Raw genomic sequence first — 21137 nt, forward strand, 5'->3', positions numbered from 1 at the left:
AGGAAAAGATGGAGGCCCACTGAAATAGTGCAAGACCCCAGCGGGTCTTCATCTTCTGATCAATAAATTTTGCTGAACTTTTCTGGAGTAAAAAGTGCTTGTTTTATTGGTGAGTGGACTGAAACACATGGGCACCCAGCCACATGGTCCTGTCCAGACTGAAAAGTTGAGTACGGCTGATCCTGTTATTCCTCCATCCTCCCAGTTACATTCTGAGAAAATTACTATTTCTAATTCAAGCTTAACCTCCACTTTTGATTTATTTGTTGTCATATTCAATCAATGCATTATTAGCCTAAGTATGACTCCATGGTCTCACTGGGTCACAGGACTTTGCATACCGTGGTTCTCAATGATTACTTATACTGTGGGGCATCATGGACTGTTTTGAATTTGTTATCCCACCTGCATTAAATCATTCCTGTCACTTCTCACTGCAACCTTCTTTTGACGGTCAGGTCCCCCCTTTCTCTGTTAGCAGGACGTAGTTGAAAAACTGCATTATGTCTGCATTTGGAAAGAGCACTCCCACCCATTACATTTTAGAATACCCTGGGTAACCCTGCTGCAACAGGAACATCTACGCTAGCAAAGGCAAACCTCAGAATTTAGCAGCGGTTTGAAAGCTGTCATAATTTTATATATTACTGCAAGGACGAAGAACAGCAAAAGAAGCTGCCCATCTGAGTAGACTTTTCAAAGTACAGCAGTGATTTAGGAGTTCATTTCCTGCAGACTTCAAGTCAGCCTTGAACTCCCATCTCCTTAAGTCACTTCAGAAAATGAGATGGGTGTACTAAGGTAACCAGGAGAAAGTACTGGTCCACTAACTGTCGTGGTTTAACCCCAGTCGGCTGTGCGTGACCCCCACACAGCCACTTGCTCACTCCCTCTGGGTGGGATGGGGGAGAGAATCGGAAGGGTAAAAGTGAGAAGACTCATGGGTTGAGATAAAGACAACTTAATAGGCAAAGCAAAAGCTGCACATGGAAGCAAAGCAAGGAATTCATCCCCTCCTCCCCACGGGCCGGGGGTGCTCAGCCATCCCCAGGACAGCAGGGCTCCATCACACGTAACGGTGACTGGGGAAGACAAACGCCATCGCTCCGAACGTCCCCCCCTTCCTCCTCCTCCCCCAGCTCTACATGCTGAGCATGACGCCATGTGGTGTGGGACATCCCTGGGGTCAGCTGGGATCAGCTGTCCCAGCTGTGTCGCCTCCAAGCCCCTCATGCTCCCCCCAGCCCACTTGCCTTGGCTCTGTGCAAGCCCTGTTCAGCAGAAACAAAAACACCCTTGTGTTACCAGCACTGTTCCCAGCACAAATCCAGACCATAGCCCCACACTAACTACCGTGAAGAAAAGTATCTCTACCCCAGCTAAAACCAGCACAGTAACAAGCACTTCCGATGGTGTGCGAGAGCACGAGCAGTCCCAGTCAAGGGGCCTTCCCTTAAAAATCAGTGGGTGCAGCATAAGTGCTTTGTTGGACTGTCGCCCACGTGCTTCCCAATGTATTCTGTAATTAGATACCAGCCACAGCAATTTACAATTAATACTTCCTTCATTCCAAGAAACTCTAACCAGCAATTGACACTCTGAGCCAAATAGTGACATTAGCAAGTCACGCGCAAGGATGCTCTAGCATCAAGGCACAGCTGGGCCCACTGTCACCTTACAACGCCTTTGCAGCTCCGTTCTTGGCAGGGTGCTGACAACAGACCGAGTGCATCGCAATAGAACATTCGGTCCCTTGTACGCAAGGTTGAGAAAGTCAGGGTGTCAGGAGGACACGCAGTCCTCTGTGGTGCAGCCCTTGATTTTGGCCCTGGTGCCTGGCAGGAGGAAAGAGGTGATTCCAGAGAAGTCCCAGGGAAAGCAAGGCCATAACAAGCCTATTGGCTTTCAATAAGACATAGGGCATCCTCTCAGAAAATGGTTGGAGCAGCAGCCTGGAAACAGCGGGAAAGCACTGGACAAGAAATCTGTGAGCTAATGATGGAAGAGCTTAACGTGGCACTAGTCACTTTTATTATTTATTTTGAGAAGGCACATTCTTCTCAAGGCTCACTTTTCTCAAGACTCACTCTTAAAGAAAGGCACACTCTGATATGCTTCAGCCTGACCACCAAAAGGACTTTGGTAAGAAATCATCCATTTCTGGCAGCCCTGATACGGTGCAGTAAAGTGCCTGGGTGTTTAAGGCAGCCCTTCTCAGGGAGCAGAGGCTTGGCTGCCCTGCTTGGGAAGCCCTCAGCACCAGCACTACGCCCAGCACTCTGCCAGGGAAGGGAGCTGGGTACCACCGTGGTCTCCACTTCTCTGCGCTAGGTCTGACTGCAGTATGAACACTGGCAGCTGCGTGCTGGAGGACAATTACAGTAATTGATAGCCAGATCTTGGCTTCATTAACATCTGTCTAACACCGCTGAGTTCGGGAAGAACTTAGAACATTTATTTGATCTCTGTGGTAGCTAACGATGGTCTAAGCTAGCCAGGCATAGCTCATGTTTGATATTACTGTGATTCTAAATTAGCACTGAACCGTCATCAGGTCTCACAGTGCAGAAGCAGCAAAGGACTTCAGCTCTGCGTGAGAAGCAGTACCTCTCTCCAGGGCAGACAGGTATGCTGTAGGGACACCGCTGGATGCATTCAGGACCTGCGATTCCAAGCGAAGACTAACGATGCCACAGCTAATCATTTCCATGAACCAGCTGAGGATGAATTAGACCTGATATGTGAAACAGCCCTTCAGGCCCCTTTGTACAACATGCCAAGCATCAAACCCGAGGCATCCTGCTGTTGTCTTGGGAAGAGTCTTTGAACGTTCTTGCTCTGTATTGGCTACTGCATAGCTTGGCCGGCGACCCAGAGGTATTTCCTTTGTACGTGACAGAGAGCTTGATGTCAGATCATTTTTCTCTACACTGGAGATGATTTTCACTCGTTCTTTCCCTTGCATTGAACTGGTTCCTTAAATGAACATTTCCCAGCCAGCCCCCTGAGCCCAATTTTGAGCGCTGTCTATGCAGGCATAAGAAACCAGGAAAGGCTCTTCGGTTGGCACACCAGAAGCTTGGGAAAAAAAGTCATGTACTAACACAAAAAAGGTCACAGATTAGAAACTGGGAGAAGGAGAAAATAAAGGCTTCTCCGCTGCACATAAGCCAGCTCATGGCAGCCCTGTGAGCTTGTAGGCAATAAAGGGAAGGAAATTTTCTTTTGCCTGAACCCTCATTCCTCGATAGCTGTATTTACTCTGTATCTGACCCAATGGAAACATGTGAAGTCCTCCTTTTATCAGAGCTCCTCTTAGAGTCCATTTGGGCTGCACTATTTTTTGTGAAGGGGTGACACTACAGCCATGCACGTAGTCCCGTGCCTTACCAAGGAATGGAAAATCTTTCCTGCTCTCTTTCTCCTGCCTTCTCTCCTGTCTGCACATTTGCTAAACTCCCAAAATGAGTTTTGCTTGCAGACCTTAATATACTGAGTTTGGAAATGGATTAGGCAATGCATTTAGAGATTTCTGACAGCTTTGCCCTTCAGGAAGAAATGCAAACAAAATTAAAGCTGCTTCATGAATCTTTAAAGTATTTAATACAAGATATGTTTTTCCAATGAACCACTGGGATGGAGATGACTGTGGGTTTCTCTCCTTCACAAACTTGATGAAATTCCTGGGCATGAAGAAACCTCCTCTGCAGTTCTAGTACAAAAAACCCCAACCCTGAAAGCTGCAGAATGGTCTGTACTTGTGTTTTACAGCCGTAGCAGGGGAAAGAGGCAGACCAGCACTTCATTGGGTACATGATCAATGAAAGGACAAAGATAAATATTAAAAAGATTATTGAGTCCTTGCTCATTAATGCTAACAAATCACCAGGTCAATGTGGGTTTTGGACCCAGTTAAACCAAAGGCTCAGAGTAATCTTACATACACGCTTACCTTTTAGTACCTAAATGCTGCTGTGACTTCCGTAGGCACAGACGATTTACAACAGCTAAATCACTAAATTTAGTAGCTAGTTCAATGCCTGATTTCTTTCTCCAGAAAACCACCGAGGCTTTGCAGCTAGCGCTGGATGTAATAGCAACTTTTCAGACATGGAAATAAACCAGCATTACATTCTTCTTCCATATTGGCACAACAGCGAAAAAAGTGACAAGAGGCAAACATCTCCTTCCCCAGCACGGGATTCAGCGGCTGACCGGTCCGTAGCAAAAGCAATGACAGGCTACAAAACTGATTAGCTTCATGGATCATGAATCTGTCAGGCAGAGCGCTCCAACTCCTTCCTAATTAATTCTCATTCTAAATAGAAGGTGTTAACGGTATTATAACATACTCTTTGTAGTAAGGATGGATTTTTCTGCTGTATTCAAAGCGGGGGATGGGGGGGCTGGGGCTGAAACCAGTAAATTTTTTGAGTCCCAGACTTGATTTTACTTTCTCCTCCTGTTTTGCAGCTCAAGGACAGCATTACTTAAGAACCACGTAATATAAATGCTCACAACTGAGAACAAGGGAGCAGTGGTACAGAACACTGATGCTCTAGGTATCTTGAGTGAAGCAACCCCCTGTATTTACAACTAAGGTAAAAAGAGAAGTGAGAGTTGCTTTCAGAAAAAGCCTAGAAAACCTGGTGATTCCAGAAGAAACCTTTTTACCAGGGCTATTTCTTCACAGTCTGTGTTGCTTTATGGAACAGCCTTCACTTTGATTTACCACACAGAACAAAAACCAACACCACCTCCATTTTCCTGAATTTACTTGGGGAAATGGAGATACAAGATACACTGCAGTTCTTGGTGCTGTAACTTGGTAGTCTAGGCAGCTTCAAGAAGCTATCGACACTGATAAGCAAAGGGTTTGGTGGGTGAATTATCTCCCTTGAGTGACAGCTGAAGAAATTGGGGTAGCTTTCCCTCCACCTCTACAAGCACTGTAACACTCCTGTCATCATTTGGACACTCAACATTAACACTGACTTCCAGTATCCATCCTTTTTTTGGGTCCTCAGCAAAGAAAGTATTTGCCAAAGCAGTGAAAGCCAATTTTGAGCTCTACCATCTGATTCTTCTTGAAGGAACAAACTGAATGATGGTTTTGCAAGAATTAAATGCAATGCTGAAGAAACGACTGCCCTTTCTATTGCTTGAGAGATCATCTTCACAGCGTGCGTTATCTAAAATGCTCCTCTGTCACGACTTTACAGCCTGGAAATGGTCAACTTCCCCGGCTAAGTTCTACCTGTCTTCAGTTGCTCCCTTGGCCACACTCCAAGCCCCGTGTCCTCAGCAGTTATACCTGAAGAAGAAATTCATTGAAATAAAGACACCTCCTCAACTATTCCTGAGTACAAACTGCATCTGTTCATCCTCCCACAGTGTTTCAGTGCTTAGTATTAAAGGGGAGTCAGGGGAAGTTAACTTAAATAATTTCTCCTCCAGCTTTTCTGGTGCGCAGTGATGTTGATGGTCATTTTCAGGATTATAATAAACTGAGATCGTAAATCTACTCCACACCATGGGAATTCCCAGCAGCTTTCCTCTTTTTTTGCATGTCTCTTTGACAAACATTTCCTTATTTTGCATCAAAAGTCTGAAGAAAGAAATCACCCACCCTCACTAGGAAGAAACAGGCCAAATCCTTGTTTATGTGCTAATCTCAAACACTTCCGGTATCAAGGGAAAATGTCCTTTAATATCAACCAGAAACAAATCATTGCGAGATGCCGTGAGTCTACCAGCACACATCTATCTGCTCCTGGGAATTTCCCACACTCCCAGGCTGAACAGTTTGACATCATGCCTGTAGGATTCACAGAATGAAGAACAGCAGCAGCCTTTTTAAAATAAAATGTCTTTTATACCTTATAACTCTCTCTTCTCTGTCCTATTTCCTACAGAAAAGAGCAAATTTAATAAGTCCTGTAATACTTCCAGGAAGGAGAGAGCCCTTTCAAGCTGGGGCACAGGCAGTTCTAGAGGTAGGATAAAGCTCCCCATGAAGATGCAATAGTACGCATGGGACAATTGTTTCCTGAGCATCAGGCATTCATTTTTGTCCTTTTTCCTTTCTTTTTAAATTCCAGGCCAGTAAAACTTGGACTAATTTGTCTGCACTAAAAAAACCCCAACAGGTTGGGTTTTCTTTTGGTTTTTAACATGTTTCCTGCTCACCTTGTCTTAATTCCTCCCTTCTCTATGACAGATTATTTTATGTGTACGGCAGAAAGCCTTGAGAACTGTCAGTAAGTGATGGATAGCACAATATATTTGCATAGTTAACACATGCAACATGAAGATGGCCCCACTAGTAAAGAATATTAACCCTTACATTTAAGATTATTAGACTCTTCAAAAGTAGCTGCCACACACAGAAAATAAGAGGCCCTGTATTTCAGCGAGCTATTTCTGGCTTTCCTCAGGCAAACAGTACCAGAAACATGCCATCGTGTCTAATAGTCATATTGATTTATATATACAAAAATGCTAAAACTAGTTCCAATCAATTTTAAAACAAGCCCCTTTATTAACATGAAAAAACAGCTGAAAGCTCATGCTCAGATGTTTCTGTAGTACAAAGTATTTGCCTTTTTTTTGGTAACTTAACTTGAGTCACTAATATGTTTTGAAATACCGTCTGTAAGAAATTTCCACTCTATCCCCTAGTGTGCCCATTCAGATCTGCCTGTGGCTGTATGCATGCTGCATCACAAAGCATTAGGCTGATTGGAAATTAATGGAGAAGCTGAAATCGCCTTTCAAATGCTTTTCAAAAATACCCAAAGAAAATGTATCTCCCATGAGACTTTATTTTTAATGGTGCTGCACTTTCAAATTTAAGGAAGAGCCCAACTAAATTCCAAATGACACACATTCTGCTCAATTTTAGGTGATTTAGCACTAATGGCTTACTTAGATTTGTCAAGTGGTTCTCCAGATTTCTGAACGATCCTGGTCCCTGTGCCAGCTGGATTTTTATCTTGCATGATTTAAAAGTAAAAACTAGACAAGAGTTGTCTTAAAAAAGAATTAAACATAAAGGTGGTCTTGCAAAATTCTGCTTTGAGACTGGAGAGCTCTTTGAACTTGAAGCTAAGTGAAGTGTAAACATCAGTGAAAACAATGAAGTGATACTAAATAAAGGCAAAACTAAAGGTATTTTGCCAGTTCACAATAGCAGTGCTTTGACTTGAAGCTCCTACCAGCAAAATATATTCAGAAAACACTACCTTTTGTGTAACTTTTTGAAACTGAATTCTGAGAACTGTGTTGTCTATGGAGCAGAGAGAACATCCTCCCACCTCAGTGCTTCGCCAAGAGTAAGACCTTGTATTTCAAATAGGGAACGTTCAGGTTCACAAAGAGCCATTTGAGAAGCCAGAAAATGTTTTCTATGGTGCATTCACAAAATTGGCTGCTACCCGGTGGCACCACTTCTTGTTCCTGCCACCAAGGGTCATTGCCCTCCAGCCAGCAATGGGAAGTCAGCTATTTAGCTGCATTTCCAACAGTGATCTCTAGCAGATTTCCCATGAAGAAGTACTCCTCCAGTCAAGGTGATGCATCAAGATCCCAAAAAAGGATCTTTAAGACAAAGGAAGAATTAGTCCCAGCATGTCTAGAGGGAATGAGAAGGTAACAGCCCAAATACCCCAAAGTGGACTACATATCTTAAGATACCACGTTCTCTAAAATGTCTCTGCCATTGCACTCCATGCCAGACATGAAGAAAATAGAGTGGAGTGGATGAAATCAAAGGAATAATTGTCAATAAATTATGTATAAGAGTAAACTCACCATTTTCCATTTGCACAGAAGAGTTTGCTGTATCCTTGAAGCTATTTGTTATTCAGATAATAGTATGTAAATACAGAAAGTTACCCTTGACTATTAAAAAATTTACTGCAAGTATTTAATATTAAAAATTCAAGGTACTTTTGTTTAATTTTTACAATCTCAATCCCTCAGCTGGTGCTGGACAGAGGCCGAGTCTCACAGCGTTAGCTGCAACTGTAGGGCAATAAAAAAGTTTTCAAGGTAACTGCAGCAGAGCCCTTCACGGATCTCGTTACAGGTTTGCCGTCATGTTGCTGTGTGGCGGTAAGGAGGAGGATAGAGGAATGCAATCATTTTCCACTATTACTTCAGCTAACAATGTTTTTTACGGTCTCGGGAGGAAATACAACAATGTTTGGCAAACAATCCTTTCTTTAATGGGCTCCCAGTGCAGTTCACAGGAGACCAGGTTTAATCTTTGGTCAAATCCAGTTACGTAGCGGAATGTTTCTTTCTACCTTTGTACAAGTACAGGATGGTTGGAGGAGTAAACCACGAAATGGGAGGTCAGTGATAAACTGAGCCAACCCATCCCTTTACTGCCTGCCAAAACCATAGTGAGCGGCTCTTAATTTCGCCCTGTCCCAGCAGTTGCAAGGCTGGTTGTAGCCCAGAAAGGTAACGCTTCCCCGGTAATCGCAGCACTTGGTGTGCTGAGGTGATGCAGAACCTGATTTGGCTAAGCGGCATTGGCCTTGAAACCTTTAAACAGTAGTCACAGGGTTTTTCCTCTTGCTTTAAATGACCAATTTCTATCAGAGTGAAAACAGACCAAGTTTATGGTATATGGGAAGAATTATGGTTCAAATGGAGCAGCGTTCCAAGAACAAATGCATAAAGAACATTGATTTAGCACTGAAAATGGGAGTGTTAAATCCCTGATGTTTAGATGCTTTAGATGGGATTGAGAGGAGAGCCTGGTGGTGGTAGCAGCATGTTTATAAAGAGGCACGTCTCCGAGTCAAGCAGAGAGGACGAATGAAGGTGCATGCGTCGAATGTATTTCCCTCAGTAGATGGTAGGAAACTGCCCCACAAACTAAGCCTCTTTAACAACAGATGATGGAGCACATCCAAAGATCTCAGAGGACTTTGGATCAGGATCCTGCAGGAGAAATCACTGGGCAAAACCAGCTTTGTGAAAACCGAAGGGGGGTCAGATCCCGAAGTGCAGGTGGGACTTTACTCCTCTTTAAATCTTTCCCAATGATACTTGCAGGATTGTTCTTTGTATATTACAACTACTTTACGAAATGTCCTATTCAAGTAAAGCAGTTAAGCAAGTCTTAACTTCACTGGGGTTACTCATACACTTAAAACTAGGAACATATTTAAGTGCTTCATTGGACTGGAGCCTAATTGCACTTTTATAGCTTTTGTTTAAATTAAAGGCTAGCTAGAGGTGAACAGCACAGTACTCCACAATTTCATGCATTCAGAATGTAAATGTTAACAACAGTTTCTTACCTTCTAATTATTTTGGGCACTTCATAAAACTCTTGCATTTTAATTTAATTTTGGTTACATTTGGAAAGAAAAACATTTTTTAAAAAATCCAGCCACTTTCACTGCCTAGCACAAAGCTAGTATCTGGGGCACACACTTCATGGCAGCAAAACACTTCAATGTATGGAGATCTTTTGCATTTATGAGCTCTTATCCTAATTCAGAAAAACAGGCCAGCATACGCTTGCCCTTCACTCAGGTTGACAGCAATTAGGCACACGTCCTAGGCCAGGCAACGTACTGACGTACGGTTGTGAATTTGAGCGGGCCAAGGACACACGCTAGTCTTTTCCGGACTCTGAGAAGCGATGGCCATTGCAGCCCTTCAACGTTGCGCGCTGCTCCTGCCCAAAGCTGCCTGCTGAGACCGAGCTCCTTTCACACTCTCTCGTCTGGTGGTTTTGCCTACTTGCCCACAGACTTCTGGAAGCCACATCCTCAGTGTTTGCAGACTGCAATTAGTTCAGCATCAGAAAGAAACCTTGAAGTGAGCGCTCTGCGCTGGGGGGAGAGGTTATTCCCATTAACCGTCTGCCCAGCAGACTGAGGCTGTGTTCACAGCCATGCCCTTCTGTAGAAAGACACATTCAGCCTCTTTCAGCCAGACTATTTGCTCAAACCTGTACTTAGGGAAACTTTCCCCCCACTGCTTCCAGAGATTCCCAGATCTGTCAGGCGAAGGATTCGAGTGCTCCTCTATGAGCAAACAGAACACAAATTCCCCGCCTCTTGGGTACACTTGGGTTAATAACACCAAGGCAATAAGCCAATGAACTAGCTGTAGGTCATGTATTTGTTTTCAGGCAGTGCAGAAAATACAGGAGCAAAGCTTCAATGTCATTTTTATCTTGAGTTTAATGTAAACTGCACCATGACCCTCTGGGAGAACTGTGTCCTAATGAAACATCCACGAAGAGGATGAAAGCTTACTCCAGTTGCTGAATGAGACAACTGTTCACTTTGTGGATGGAAATAACTAAAATGTATGCCTTTCCTCTGGAATTTTAGGGGTATAGTCTAACTCAGCAACAGCACCCAAGGGTATTTTAGTGCACTGTTTTAATTATTATTGCTGCTATTAATATTCTACCATTAGTCAAGTCTGAACTACCGCCTCTGTCAGAGAGGTGTGTTTCATGCTACCCTAGAGGCTAGCCCCATGCTAGGTCATTCTGAAGACAAAATACATAAATGCAGACTAACAAAAGTCTGGGAGCATAGAATAAATAATATACTCATCCCTTGGAGCAAAGAAGAAAATAAACTAATTAAGGAGCTGTTTGACAACCTGGAGGCATCTTACACAGGTAAAATGCAACTCCAGAGGGCTTTGTTTCTAGAAGGTGAGAAACAGGGAGCTTTGTGCATAAGCAATGCACAGAGATGAAATCTCCTGCAATTTAAAGCTGCCTAATGCCTCACTGATAAATCCTGCCACACCACCACCAAAAATCGTAGGTGCACTTCTTAGACCAAGGGGGTCTGGATTTTGCCTGATGTCTGCATAAAAAGTGTCCTCAGTTTCTCTGTTTAATCCAGACATATAAGGAGAGATGTGCCTTTGTGCTGGGTAGCCAGCCCTGCTGTTCTCCTTCACTGAATGGCTTCTTGTCATTGCTTAAATGATCCCTGCACAATATATCAGCTATATTATAATTCTCTACAGAAGACAGATAATAATGTTACCTCCTCTTCTGTCACTACTGTTAACCTTCTGCTAAGCCTTCCAGCTTTCTTTCTTGGGAGAGGAGGTAAGAAACACTGATTCAGAGCAGTTTCCAAGCATTATTTTCATGTATATGCCACTCTATACATCAGAGGTGGTCAGAATAATGTACAGAGGATTCCTAACTTAAGGAACTGCAGCCTATATTAAGTTTCTTTGCAAAGAGCAATGCTGCCTCAAATTTTCATTAATTATAGACTTAGGCTAGGCATCTAAGACAGAGCATTTACTTGTACACTGAATGAAAAAAAAAAAAAAATACTAGAAGCACAGAGCATGCCGTGCGTTTCCCCAGTGAGCTGACTTTTGCAATACTTCAGCTAGTTAAAAGCTCCATCACAAGTTTAGTGTGAAAAACAAAATTTCCCAGTTGAGTTTCCCCAGTCCTCACAAGACTATTCCTCTCAATGCACAGAATCAAGAATGACAGAGATCAGCAATCTGATTTTACACCGTATTTTACATCTTTCTGCTATACTCAGAAAGGGCTTTTTCACCACCTTGGAGTTCAGAGGCGTAGTAACACAAACTGCATGATGCCTGCTTCACGAGGGTTATTTAAACACGCCTGGACAGCCAAGAAATAGACAACAGTGACCAGCCTGGTGCTGGCTTTACAAAGGAGGCATCAAGACACAGGTCTGGAGCTCCTGCTCCTCAGGGTTTAGACCATATTTCAAGAGAAGTGTCCAGGTGGGACCATTTGGCTGCTGCAGGAATTCTTGTGGCCAAAAGGACACAGGCCAAAATTGCCCAATAATTTCTCATTAAGACAGCTGTTTGGTTTGGTAGAAATTTAGGGAAAGGAGTGCAGAGACTGCATGGGAAGTAATGGTCCCTGGACTCCCTTTGGATTTGCGTCTGACAAGGTGACCTGGGTTTGACCATGGCTCGTTTTTGAGAGCACAGCAGAAGGTTTAGAAGCAAGACAGCAGAAGCCAAGAATGTTTCAGAAAGCTGGAGGAACAGAAAATAGAAGCCCCGTACTTCAACTTCATAAAACTATCAAACAACCTGACTGGCAGGTGCTGTTTCAGAGAAACAAAACCTTGGAAAGCATCTAGATCAAGCAAACCAAGAGAGGAAGCATACATTTGCTAGCCTGCAACTGTCAGGTACTTCTGGCTCTGGCTAGTTTTAAGAGTCTCTCACTTTTCTTAGCACTAAATTCACCCAAAACAGGAGACACAAGCAAAACAAGCAAGAACTGACACTATTAAAATGAAACACTGCATCAACTTGGAGTTCACAATTCAGTTTTATTTCAGACAGGAGAATAAATTGTCTGACATTTTGGCCTGTTCATGTTTTTATCACAAAGACACAAACAACAACAACAACTAAAAAACCTTGATGTTATTTGACCTGAAACCTTGACTTTCTTGTACTATGAAACCTACCCAAATAAAACAGGAACCAAAGCTAGCTAACTTTTAAAGTTACGCCAGGAAGACATTTAGAGATTACCCATATCTCACGTTGTCAGCAGAACTAAATTTGCATGCACATTTTAAGAAAGAAAAGGGGAACATCTTCACCTCAAACCATTAGAAGAAGTCCTTCAAAGCCATATGAAGGATATCAAGTGTAGCGTAACGGATACATGTAAGGAAACATAAAAGGAAAAGAAATACCACCTTGAATTCGTTGCCTGACTTGGTCCGTTACTTCTTTTTATCCTGTAATGTGACATCATGGAGTGTAACATAACATGACAGTTCAGAAATATACGGGAATGCCCTTTTCGCCCTGGAACTGATAGTGGGCAACAATCGACCACGAGCCCAGGAGAGGGAAATGAAAGAAACCTTAGAACGCCAGCACGCAGCTGCAGACAGCTACAAGTCGTGGCTGGATCTCAGTAGCGCTTCTGCATTACAGATGCATACTTACCTGGGAAAGAACAGCATGCACAATTTGAAGACTGCACCTGACAACTGCTCTTCTTAAGGAAGAAATGCTCCTTCTGCTATGAAAATATTGTGGTGCTCTGTTTTGAAGTTCAGAAAATTACTGCAGTCTCTAAAGCATACTTTTTTGGGGAAAAAAAAAAAAAAAAAACCGATCGTGTTTAAGGCACCTGTGTATGTGCGGGTCACAGGAGGCACATTTAGTCTCATGACCTGTAAGAAAAACTGAGGGATGCAAAACAGCTTTTTCATCATCTTTTCTTTTCCTCCTAGCTGAAAACTGTGCTGCCTTCACAGTTTTGCCTCCACAGCTGCTGAGTGGGGACCTTTCCCTGGCTGCCTGTGCTGGCAGGTCAGCCTTTAACATGTGCTGCTAATACAGAAATTCCCTTTTGTTTCTTTATGCCTTGGAGCATTTAACATTTTGGTTTGATTTCATCTTAAATCCTACTTAAGCTGGCTGTCCTAGGTTCCCGAGGGAGAGACCTCCAGAGGACATTACACACTATACAACATAAGCAATACTACCCACGTCGTCGTCTTCTCCATTGACTCTAAAGGCAGCCACGTTGTTCACCTTAAATTAGGTGTCTAATTTTTAGTCAAAGCTATGCAACCCACCTTAGGTAAACTATTCATGTATTCAAGAGTATGTTCTGGTGCAGACAAATTGCAGGGAATGGCTTCCTGCATTTAAACACAACGTTGCAATCAGTTATTTTCCATGCTCTCTAGTTAATCAAATTCAGCCTCCACTAAATCTACATTTATTAGTGCTGACAGTCATGCAGAACTTGTCGTCAACAATTAATATACACAAAGGCGCTGCAAAAAATGTAACAAGAGGAAAATTACTGTGTTTGAATGTAAGGTGGGCTTTTTCAAAAGGTTGCTCATTTTTATGATTCTTTTAATTTTAGCCTTGCTGGTCCTCCTTTCGTTGTCCCGTGGGCCAGTGGTAAAAATCAAGATCTATGCTATACGCTTTGTGGTATAATTAAAGTCACTACTTAATCGGAAAGCCTAGCTAGCTCTAAACAAAAGAGGATCAATAACGTATCTAATGGGAAAAGCCAGAGAAAACTTCTATCGAATATCAGAAATAACTGAGAGATATCGCCACGTGTCCGGGCACTGCTGCTGTGGAGGCAGCACGGAGACCCGCTCATGGGGAGCCTCTGCTTAGAAGCCATGTCCTGCAAAACACTTTGGTACTGCCTTCCCCAAGCCCGTGGGTCACCAATTCCTACGCACAGCAGAGCAGAAGACAGAGTATTACTGTAGAGCAACTTGGGCAGTCTCATGGTCCTACCTCATGGTCCTACCCTACCACTGCCGCTTGAGCAAAAGCAGTCTAAAAACCTTCTTGATGACCAGATGGCCTCAAAAACCAGTTGGAAAGTTTCTCAATAATTTTTTATTATTATTGGGAAAGATGGTCACAGCGTCAGTCTGTTCCTCAGTCAGTCTTTTCATTGGCGTAATTTAATGTTGTATGACTAATTAACTATCCAAAGATCTAATGGTGACCTGGGAATTTGGAGACAAAGATTTGAGCCCACATTCCAGTTAAAATACGATTACTTATGCAAAGAGCTGCAAACCTCCAGCAGAGGTTGGAAGAAGAGCTACAGTACCTTTGTAAACAGGGTCAAGTCACAACTACAGGTCTCAGTGACAACTCCAGAGGTACCGCACAAATGAAGAGCACCAGGTGTCAAGCCAGCGGCTGGCCAGCGCTACCTGTGATTCACAGGGAGTTTCCTTTCCCAGCCAAAGGAGGTGATGATTTTCCCACTCCTCTGAGGGCTTTCCACAGTTCCAGTCTGAGCCCTTTACATCCAAATAGAAAATACTTCCCAAAACGCAGTGATAAGCCTTTGGCATACATAGGGATACACAGATAAGCACAACTGCCCCAGAGGCAGCAGCATGAACAAATTTAGGTTGTCAACCAGGTATCCCAAATGAGCTGAGCCAGAATTACAGCACAGCAGTAGCTGTGGGCAGCTGCGCAGAGCCCAGCTCTCTGCAGACGAAACAGCACAGGGACTTACCTAGCCCGTACCCCTTCCTTCTGCTCTTGGGCAAGACCGAAAGCCAGCTCAACCTCGGGTGCATCTCTGAAGCTGGATAATCAATGTGCGTACAGGTAAGGTGGGCGCAAAGGCGCCTGTGCTGCTCGTAGGGGATCCACGGCCCGAGGAAAACGTCCATCCAGCCTGCGCTGCCTGGCGAAGCTGGGTGGGATCTATATAAAGTCCCAGAGCATGTGTACACGCGCCCCCTTTGCACTTGTTCAAAATCCACATCTGGACATTGTTTTGGGATCTAATTAAAACACTTGAGTTAGCTTCATCTCTTACTCAATTTCCCTCCAATAAACAACCACAATCTGTTGCCCGGGGTAATTCTGTCTGCTCCATTTTCTGGCGCTGTTTTTCCTTCTCTCTGCTTCAACTTACGTCATATGTGCAATCAGAGTGGCCAAAATGGGTTTTTCAGAATTTTAGCATGTATTTTTAGATTTATTGACAGTGGGTGCAAAAAAAAAAAAAAAGTGGAAAAGTTTCCCATTAAAAAAGAAGCCTAATTGAAATCAAAATCCTGTACTGCGACTGTGAAACGCTGTCAGTTGAAAAAAGGTTATGTTTAATTTTACCTAATGTTTCCCTCTACTGTGACCTGACATTTATCTGAAAATATTGGTAGAAGATAGTGATAGAAAATTCATTATTTTAAAACTAAATTTTTCATGGGAAACTAAATGCTCCACTGGTCTAAACATTTTGTTTAAATAATCATTTCACAGAAGACGTTCAGCCTGACACAAAACATTTTAGGTGTTTTTTTTTTCAGTTGTCATTTTCTGCTCATCAGTAATTCTGATTCCTGAAAAGCTCTGGATCTGTTCCAGGTCAAATATTCCTTGCAGTGGGGACCATTATGTTGCATTCTGGTTAACCTGCGAAGAATCCTAAAGGTCTGTTTTAATTTGGAGACTCTCGTGTCATTTTCTAAGCAGTGAAAAGGACACCCAGTGTCCCCACGGGGTTTGAAAAGTGGGTCATGAGGCAGAGCAAGCTGCAGAGGTGGAGAAAATCAAATAATACCAGGTCTAGCCCTCTCCAATCCACTGATCCAAACGCTAATGTTCTTTGAAAGCCACCTGCCTTCCTGCCCTGCTCCTGCAGGGACATCCAGAGGAGCTGCCCGCTCCGACAGCCTCGGGCAGGGGCCACGGTACCAGACCAGTGATCCCCCTCTTGTGACAGAGAACTTGCAAACACACACACGATTTGGCTCGAGAGAGCTGCTGGCTGATGGCTGGGATGTCACAGGGACTCCACAGAGCTCCACCACCAAAAGAAAGGGTCAAAATTGAAGGTGAGCTCCCTGCGTTCTTAAAAGGCCTGAGCTCACCAGACACTGAGGGACAGAAAGGCTGTTTTCTAGCTACTAGCCTCATACTAGCTAGTGTTACTAAACCCTTGAATGAACAAATCAGAGGTCTATTTACCAAGTCTGCCCCCTTGATAGCACTGTTTGATCAATTCCAGAATCTTTTTCGATAGGTAATTAAAAACCCTTTTCCTTAGGTATAGAGAGGAGTCAACCATTAATTACACTTCAGAGACCTACAGATGCAATTCCTTTGCTATTGTGAAAAGTCTATAGCTAGCAACAAAAATGCTTGCCTCTATAAAAGAACTGAATAAATGAAAGTAATTTCCTCGAGACCTAGATTCCTCTGCTTTTTATGGCTAAAGACTTGAGTTGCCTCAGCATTCATAAGTTTGTTCTTTAGGGCTGAATTTTCTCAATACAAACATCCATGACCATAACACAAAGAAATATCTTTGGCTGATAGAGCCAGCAGACTGAATCCATATATTAGTATTATTATCACTGAATGGCCACAATGCTCTCGGCATCAAGTTGCTCAAACAAGATCAGTTAAATTAAAGATCCTCACCAAGAGGTGACAATTTCTTGTAAAAGCCAATTTAACCCTTATGGAAGCTCTAGGATCATATTAACTTTTTCTCAACAGTATGCATAATGCATCACAGCAAGTGATTTGAACAAGTGTGTGTATGCATACGTGTGGGCGTGTCCTGCATGGAAAGAAATCCCAGAAGTTATTTAAGTTGCAAAGTCAAGTGATAGAAAGTTAGAAAATGCCAGATTTACAGGTGTTTGACCTGTTTAATTCAACACCTTGCGATGTGCACAAGAAAGAACAGGGGGATTGATGTTATCCTCAGAGACAAAGCTTATGTTTGAAAGCATCTGGTTAGTTGACACTTCCCAATTTTCCAGGATGCCACTCTGTAAAACAAACAGCTTTTGTGAGTTTGGGAGCCTTTCCCCCTGCCTTCGAATGAAATTCCCTAAGGTTTTGACTTTTTTTCTGCATTCTTCATCTCGGAGAAAGTCAAAAATCTACTGTTACATGGGGCTGTAGCACCTCTGCCTTCATGCATGATTGGGAAGTGTTGAGTATGATCCTTCATTACTGGAGCACAGACTTACATGTTGTGCTACAGCTGACAGCGGCAAAGGCTGTTGTTCCCCCAAAAGGGCAGATGGGTGGCTGCTGCCGCTCCTGAAGCCTGTTGTAGCGATACAGCATGTTCCAGCTAAACCTGTTCTCTTTCTCTACTCTCAGTACCCATAACAAATCAAGCCCCTTGAAGACAAATGACTGTGCAGGGGTTTGGGTGGCTGACTCTGGGCACTTCTGTTCAGAAGCGGGGGATGTCTATCAAAATCTCAGCTGTGTTGCTCCAGGTTTATTTTTGACTATTCAGTCAAACGTTGGCCCTTTGTCATTGCGGTGAGAAAGGCGTGCAGCCTTCGTACCGCATCTGCAGCCCAGCAGATTTCACAGCATTCCCATCGGTAGGCTTCAGGGCTGTTCTACAGCTACGTGTATACACGCACAGAGACACCTGAAACAAATACATATGCTTGTGCTTTCCTACATGTATACACAAGGGTTGTTGGCCAACACTGGATTTGTCTCCATACAGTACTCGGGTTCACGTGATCACAACCCTTGTTTTGAATATGGAAGAACATAAATGGAAACGAATCCAATAACATTTCTCCCTTAAATCACATTTTTCCCAGAGAACCACAGAGCAAGCTCTAGCTTAGCCGTGTGCTTCCAAGGGAAAAATAACCTGTTCCTTACAAAAGAAACTTCTCTTTCTTCCACTGCCAGAGGAACTAGGGTATGTTAGTGAGGGCTAGAAAGTCCTGCTGATACTTTACGGCTGAGAAGAGCGACCAGGACAATAAACATCCTGATCTCTCTGCAACGTATTTCCCACAGTGATTAGCCCTTAAAAAACTTCAGCACACTGGGGAGCAAAGATAGAGCTGCAGCAGGGACATGCAGACACCTGCGCTACTTTCCTTGCCCCTTCTTCTTGTGGCTGGCCTTTAACTTGAGAAACATTTTTCAAGCTCGACATGTGCCTGTATGACAGGGGATGAAAATAATTCCATCACAAGCATTATGAATTCCCTCATAACAAAAATAATCCTGCCAAATTCTTTTGGCATTACTGTAGATCTCATACGTACTAAAATTCTTTCTCTAGAACGTAGATAGTTATTAACAGTCAGTTATAACCAGACCACTATTTTAGAGTTATTTTCATGTATTTTAACAGACAACAAGGTATTGACCACTTTCCACTGAGCACACGAAGGAAAATCTCAGGTCAGTCCATACTAGGATGATTAGCTGAACATTTCCAAATGCTCATCAAACAACCATAAGAAACCCTGAGCATTCCGCCTGACGCTGAACGCAAACACAATTCATTCCCACTCCTCGGTCCCTGCATGTTCTCGGAGCGCTCAGCTGCACTGCACTCAGCTGCTTCAAGGCAAAAAGTCACCATTAAGACTTATATAATACGCCACGGAAAGATCATCAGCCCAACTTCAAAATCAGCCCATTTGATTTAGGTCAAATCCAACAAGGAATTAAAATAACGCTCAAGGTCACACTGAATAAACTTACAAACTGTTGGGGAGGTTTTGCATTGTTTTATAGAAAAAAAATTGCAACCTCTTTGTATTGCACGTCTCCTGAAACTAAACATAGCTTCAAATACCAATTCACAGTATGTTTTTGAACTGTTTCCCCAGGGTTGTCTGCTTTCTACGCAGAGACAGGGCAAGCGTTCAAGCTGTGGGAGGTGCAATATCAGAGAAGAAAAAGCAGAGACATATTTATTACACCATGTTAGGATCAAACTATCATTTTGTAATCACTGTGTGAATTGTAATCGCAGGCAAGCTATTTACTGTCATTGCTCTGATCTGGCACACAAACACAACAGGCACAAAATCTGCTCGTCTCCTGTACTGACTTAGCGATTCCTACCTTAAAGAAAAGGCTTCTGGGTTAAAAGAAATATCTGCACTGGCAGCAGCAGGTAGGAAAACACAACGCGAGTATATGGGAAAAGCACCTGGAGAGCAGGACCTGGGCTTGCAGGCTTCACCGCAGTGGAAGGACATGGAGGTGACTCCAGTTCGGGAGCCTCCATGGCCACGCTGTCTGCCTGTACGCCTCTTCAGTGTAACGTGTTTTTTTTAATTTCTTTTGTGGGGATGAAGTTACCCCTTGAAAAGTAATTAAACCGCTGAATGTTTAGTGTGGCTATGCTAGTAGATGGAACAAAAGGCTTGTTCTATCAGAATAAGATACTGGGCAACAAGAAGGGGGGTTTTCAAAGATAAAATGAACTAAAAGATAATATTTCTGATCAATTTTCTTTTAAAAGAAGACTAAGCTTTGAATATTTCAAGTCCCACATTTGCATAGCAAAATCATGTTTACTTTCATAAATTGTGTCTGTGAAACACAGACTTGAATATAAATTTTCCTGGTTCATATCTTTAATACCTACTGGTGTGTGCAAATATGTAGATCTGAACATTTTAAATGGAAACCAGAATGGGGGGAAATCATGGTTTAATACTTTGGGACTGCAAATCCAGATAAGTGCTTTTATTCATAGACCAGCCATGGACTTTGTACATGGCCTTGGACATTAATTCCACCTTGCTTCTCGATTTAAAAATGAAAAGTCCTCCCCTTTTGAAAATGAAAAGTTCCGGGAATGACATGAATATAAATCACAAGCAGACTGAGAAGGGCTCAGCAATGAGAGCTATTATCAAGCGACGGAGAGATGAGACCACTGGCAAGTCAGCATACAAAGCTGGACAAAACAAGAGTCATTTTCCCAAAGCCTATTTCAAAGATCTGGAGGTTTAGTTCTCTCCCATATTTAATGAGAGTGTCTAAACCAAACAGAAAGTCAAGCTCAGCTTTGCCTTATGGCTACGATGCACAACTATCACCTGTTAGGTGAGCAGGCTGGGTACTACATGGTGGATAAGAAGAGGTTGATAGGGTAGGGAGTGAAGACTGCCTCTCAGCATTAGAGCGAGAGCTCCCAAGAGAGGCTGTGTATGAGTAGCTGCGCATTCGAAGGGGTCAGAGACGAAAAATGCTGCTCAGGAGGACAGCGGAAATTTCTAAGAGAAAACGGCAACTAAATGGCAGCCAAAGCTCCTTTGATACCAGTGGATTAAACTCTTCTATTGTAACAGCTTCTGCCTTCTCCAAACTTTCACTCATTTTTCATAGCAAATTCAGTCTGAAGGGTTTTCCTGTGACTCATAAATATCTAGAGACAAGTGTTTCAATTCCAGCATCTAGACCTAACTAGAACCACCTCAAAAGTGTCAAAACACCACGAGGAAGGCAGCTCTCCCAGTAACTCAGTTAATCGTTCAGCATGCCTTTATGAGATTCCCAAAATGAGCACACCAAAAAGCTTATCTGAATGACTCATCAAAGCATCCAAGTAAAACTGGGGAAGAGGATAATCTGAAGTGAAACATCAGCGCGTTGCAAATGCTCTCATGCTTCTGACAGCTGCTGAGCTAGATCCAAGCTCTGCAACCTTCGCTTTCGCATTTCCTAGTAGAGCAGTCTCATTTATTACCCACCTACCGCAGCAGCTAATAACAGGCCAGGTCAAACCTCACTGACTTTCATCTGAACAACTTCACGCTGATTTTAAGGGTCTTTGGACCAGATCTGATGCA

The 21137-nt window shown here is 43.1% G+C and overlaps 1 protein-coding gene across 2 annotated transcripts in view; it reads right to left on the reverse strand.

Moving 5' to 3' along the window:
* The window catches only part of GALNT9 (polypeptide N-acetylgalactosaminyltransferase 9), a 161087-nt gene that overhangs the window by 107728 nt on the left and 32222 nt on the right, over positions 1–21137 (reverse strand). The window contains exon 1 of one of the 2 annotated variants that reach the window (XM_075110224.1): positions 9602–10023. The exons of the other annotated variant lie outside the window; for it this stretch is intronic. Coding sequence (XP_074966325.1) covers positions 9602–9672 — 71 coding nt within the window. The 5' untranslated portion in view covers positions 9673–10023. Of the gene's footprint in view, positions 1–9601; positions 10024–21137 lie in introns of those variants that run through there. 2 annotated transcript variants of the gene reach the window in all.

Source organism: Phalacrocorax aristotelis, chromosome 15, assembly GCF_949628215.1.
Source record: "Phalacrocorax aristotelis chromosome 15, bGulAri2.1, whole genome shotgun sequence".
Taxonomy (NCBI): Eukaryota; Metazoa; Chordata; class Aves; order Suliformes; family Phalacrocoracidae; genus Phalacrocorax; species Phalacrocorax aristotelis.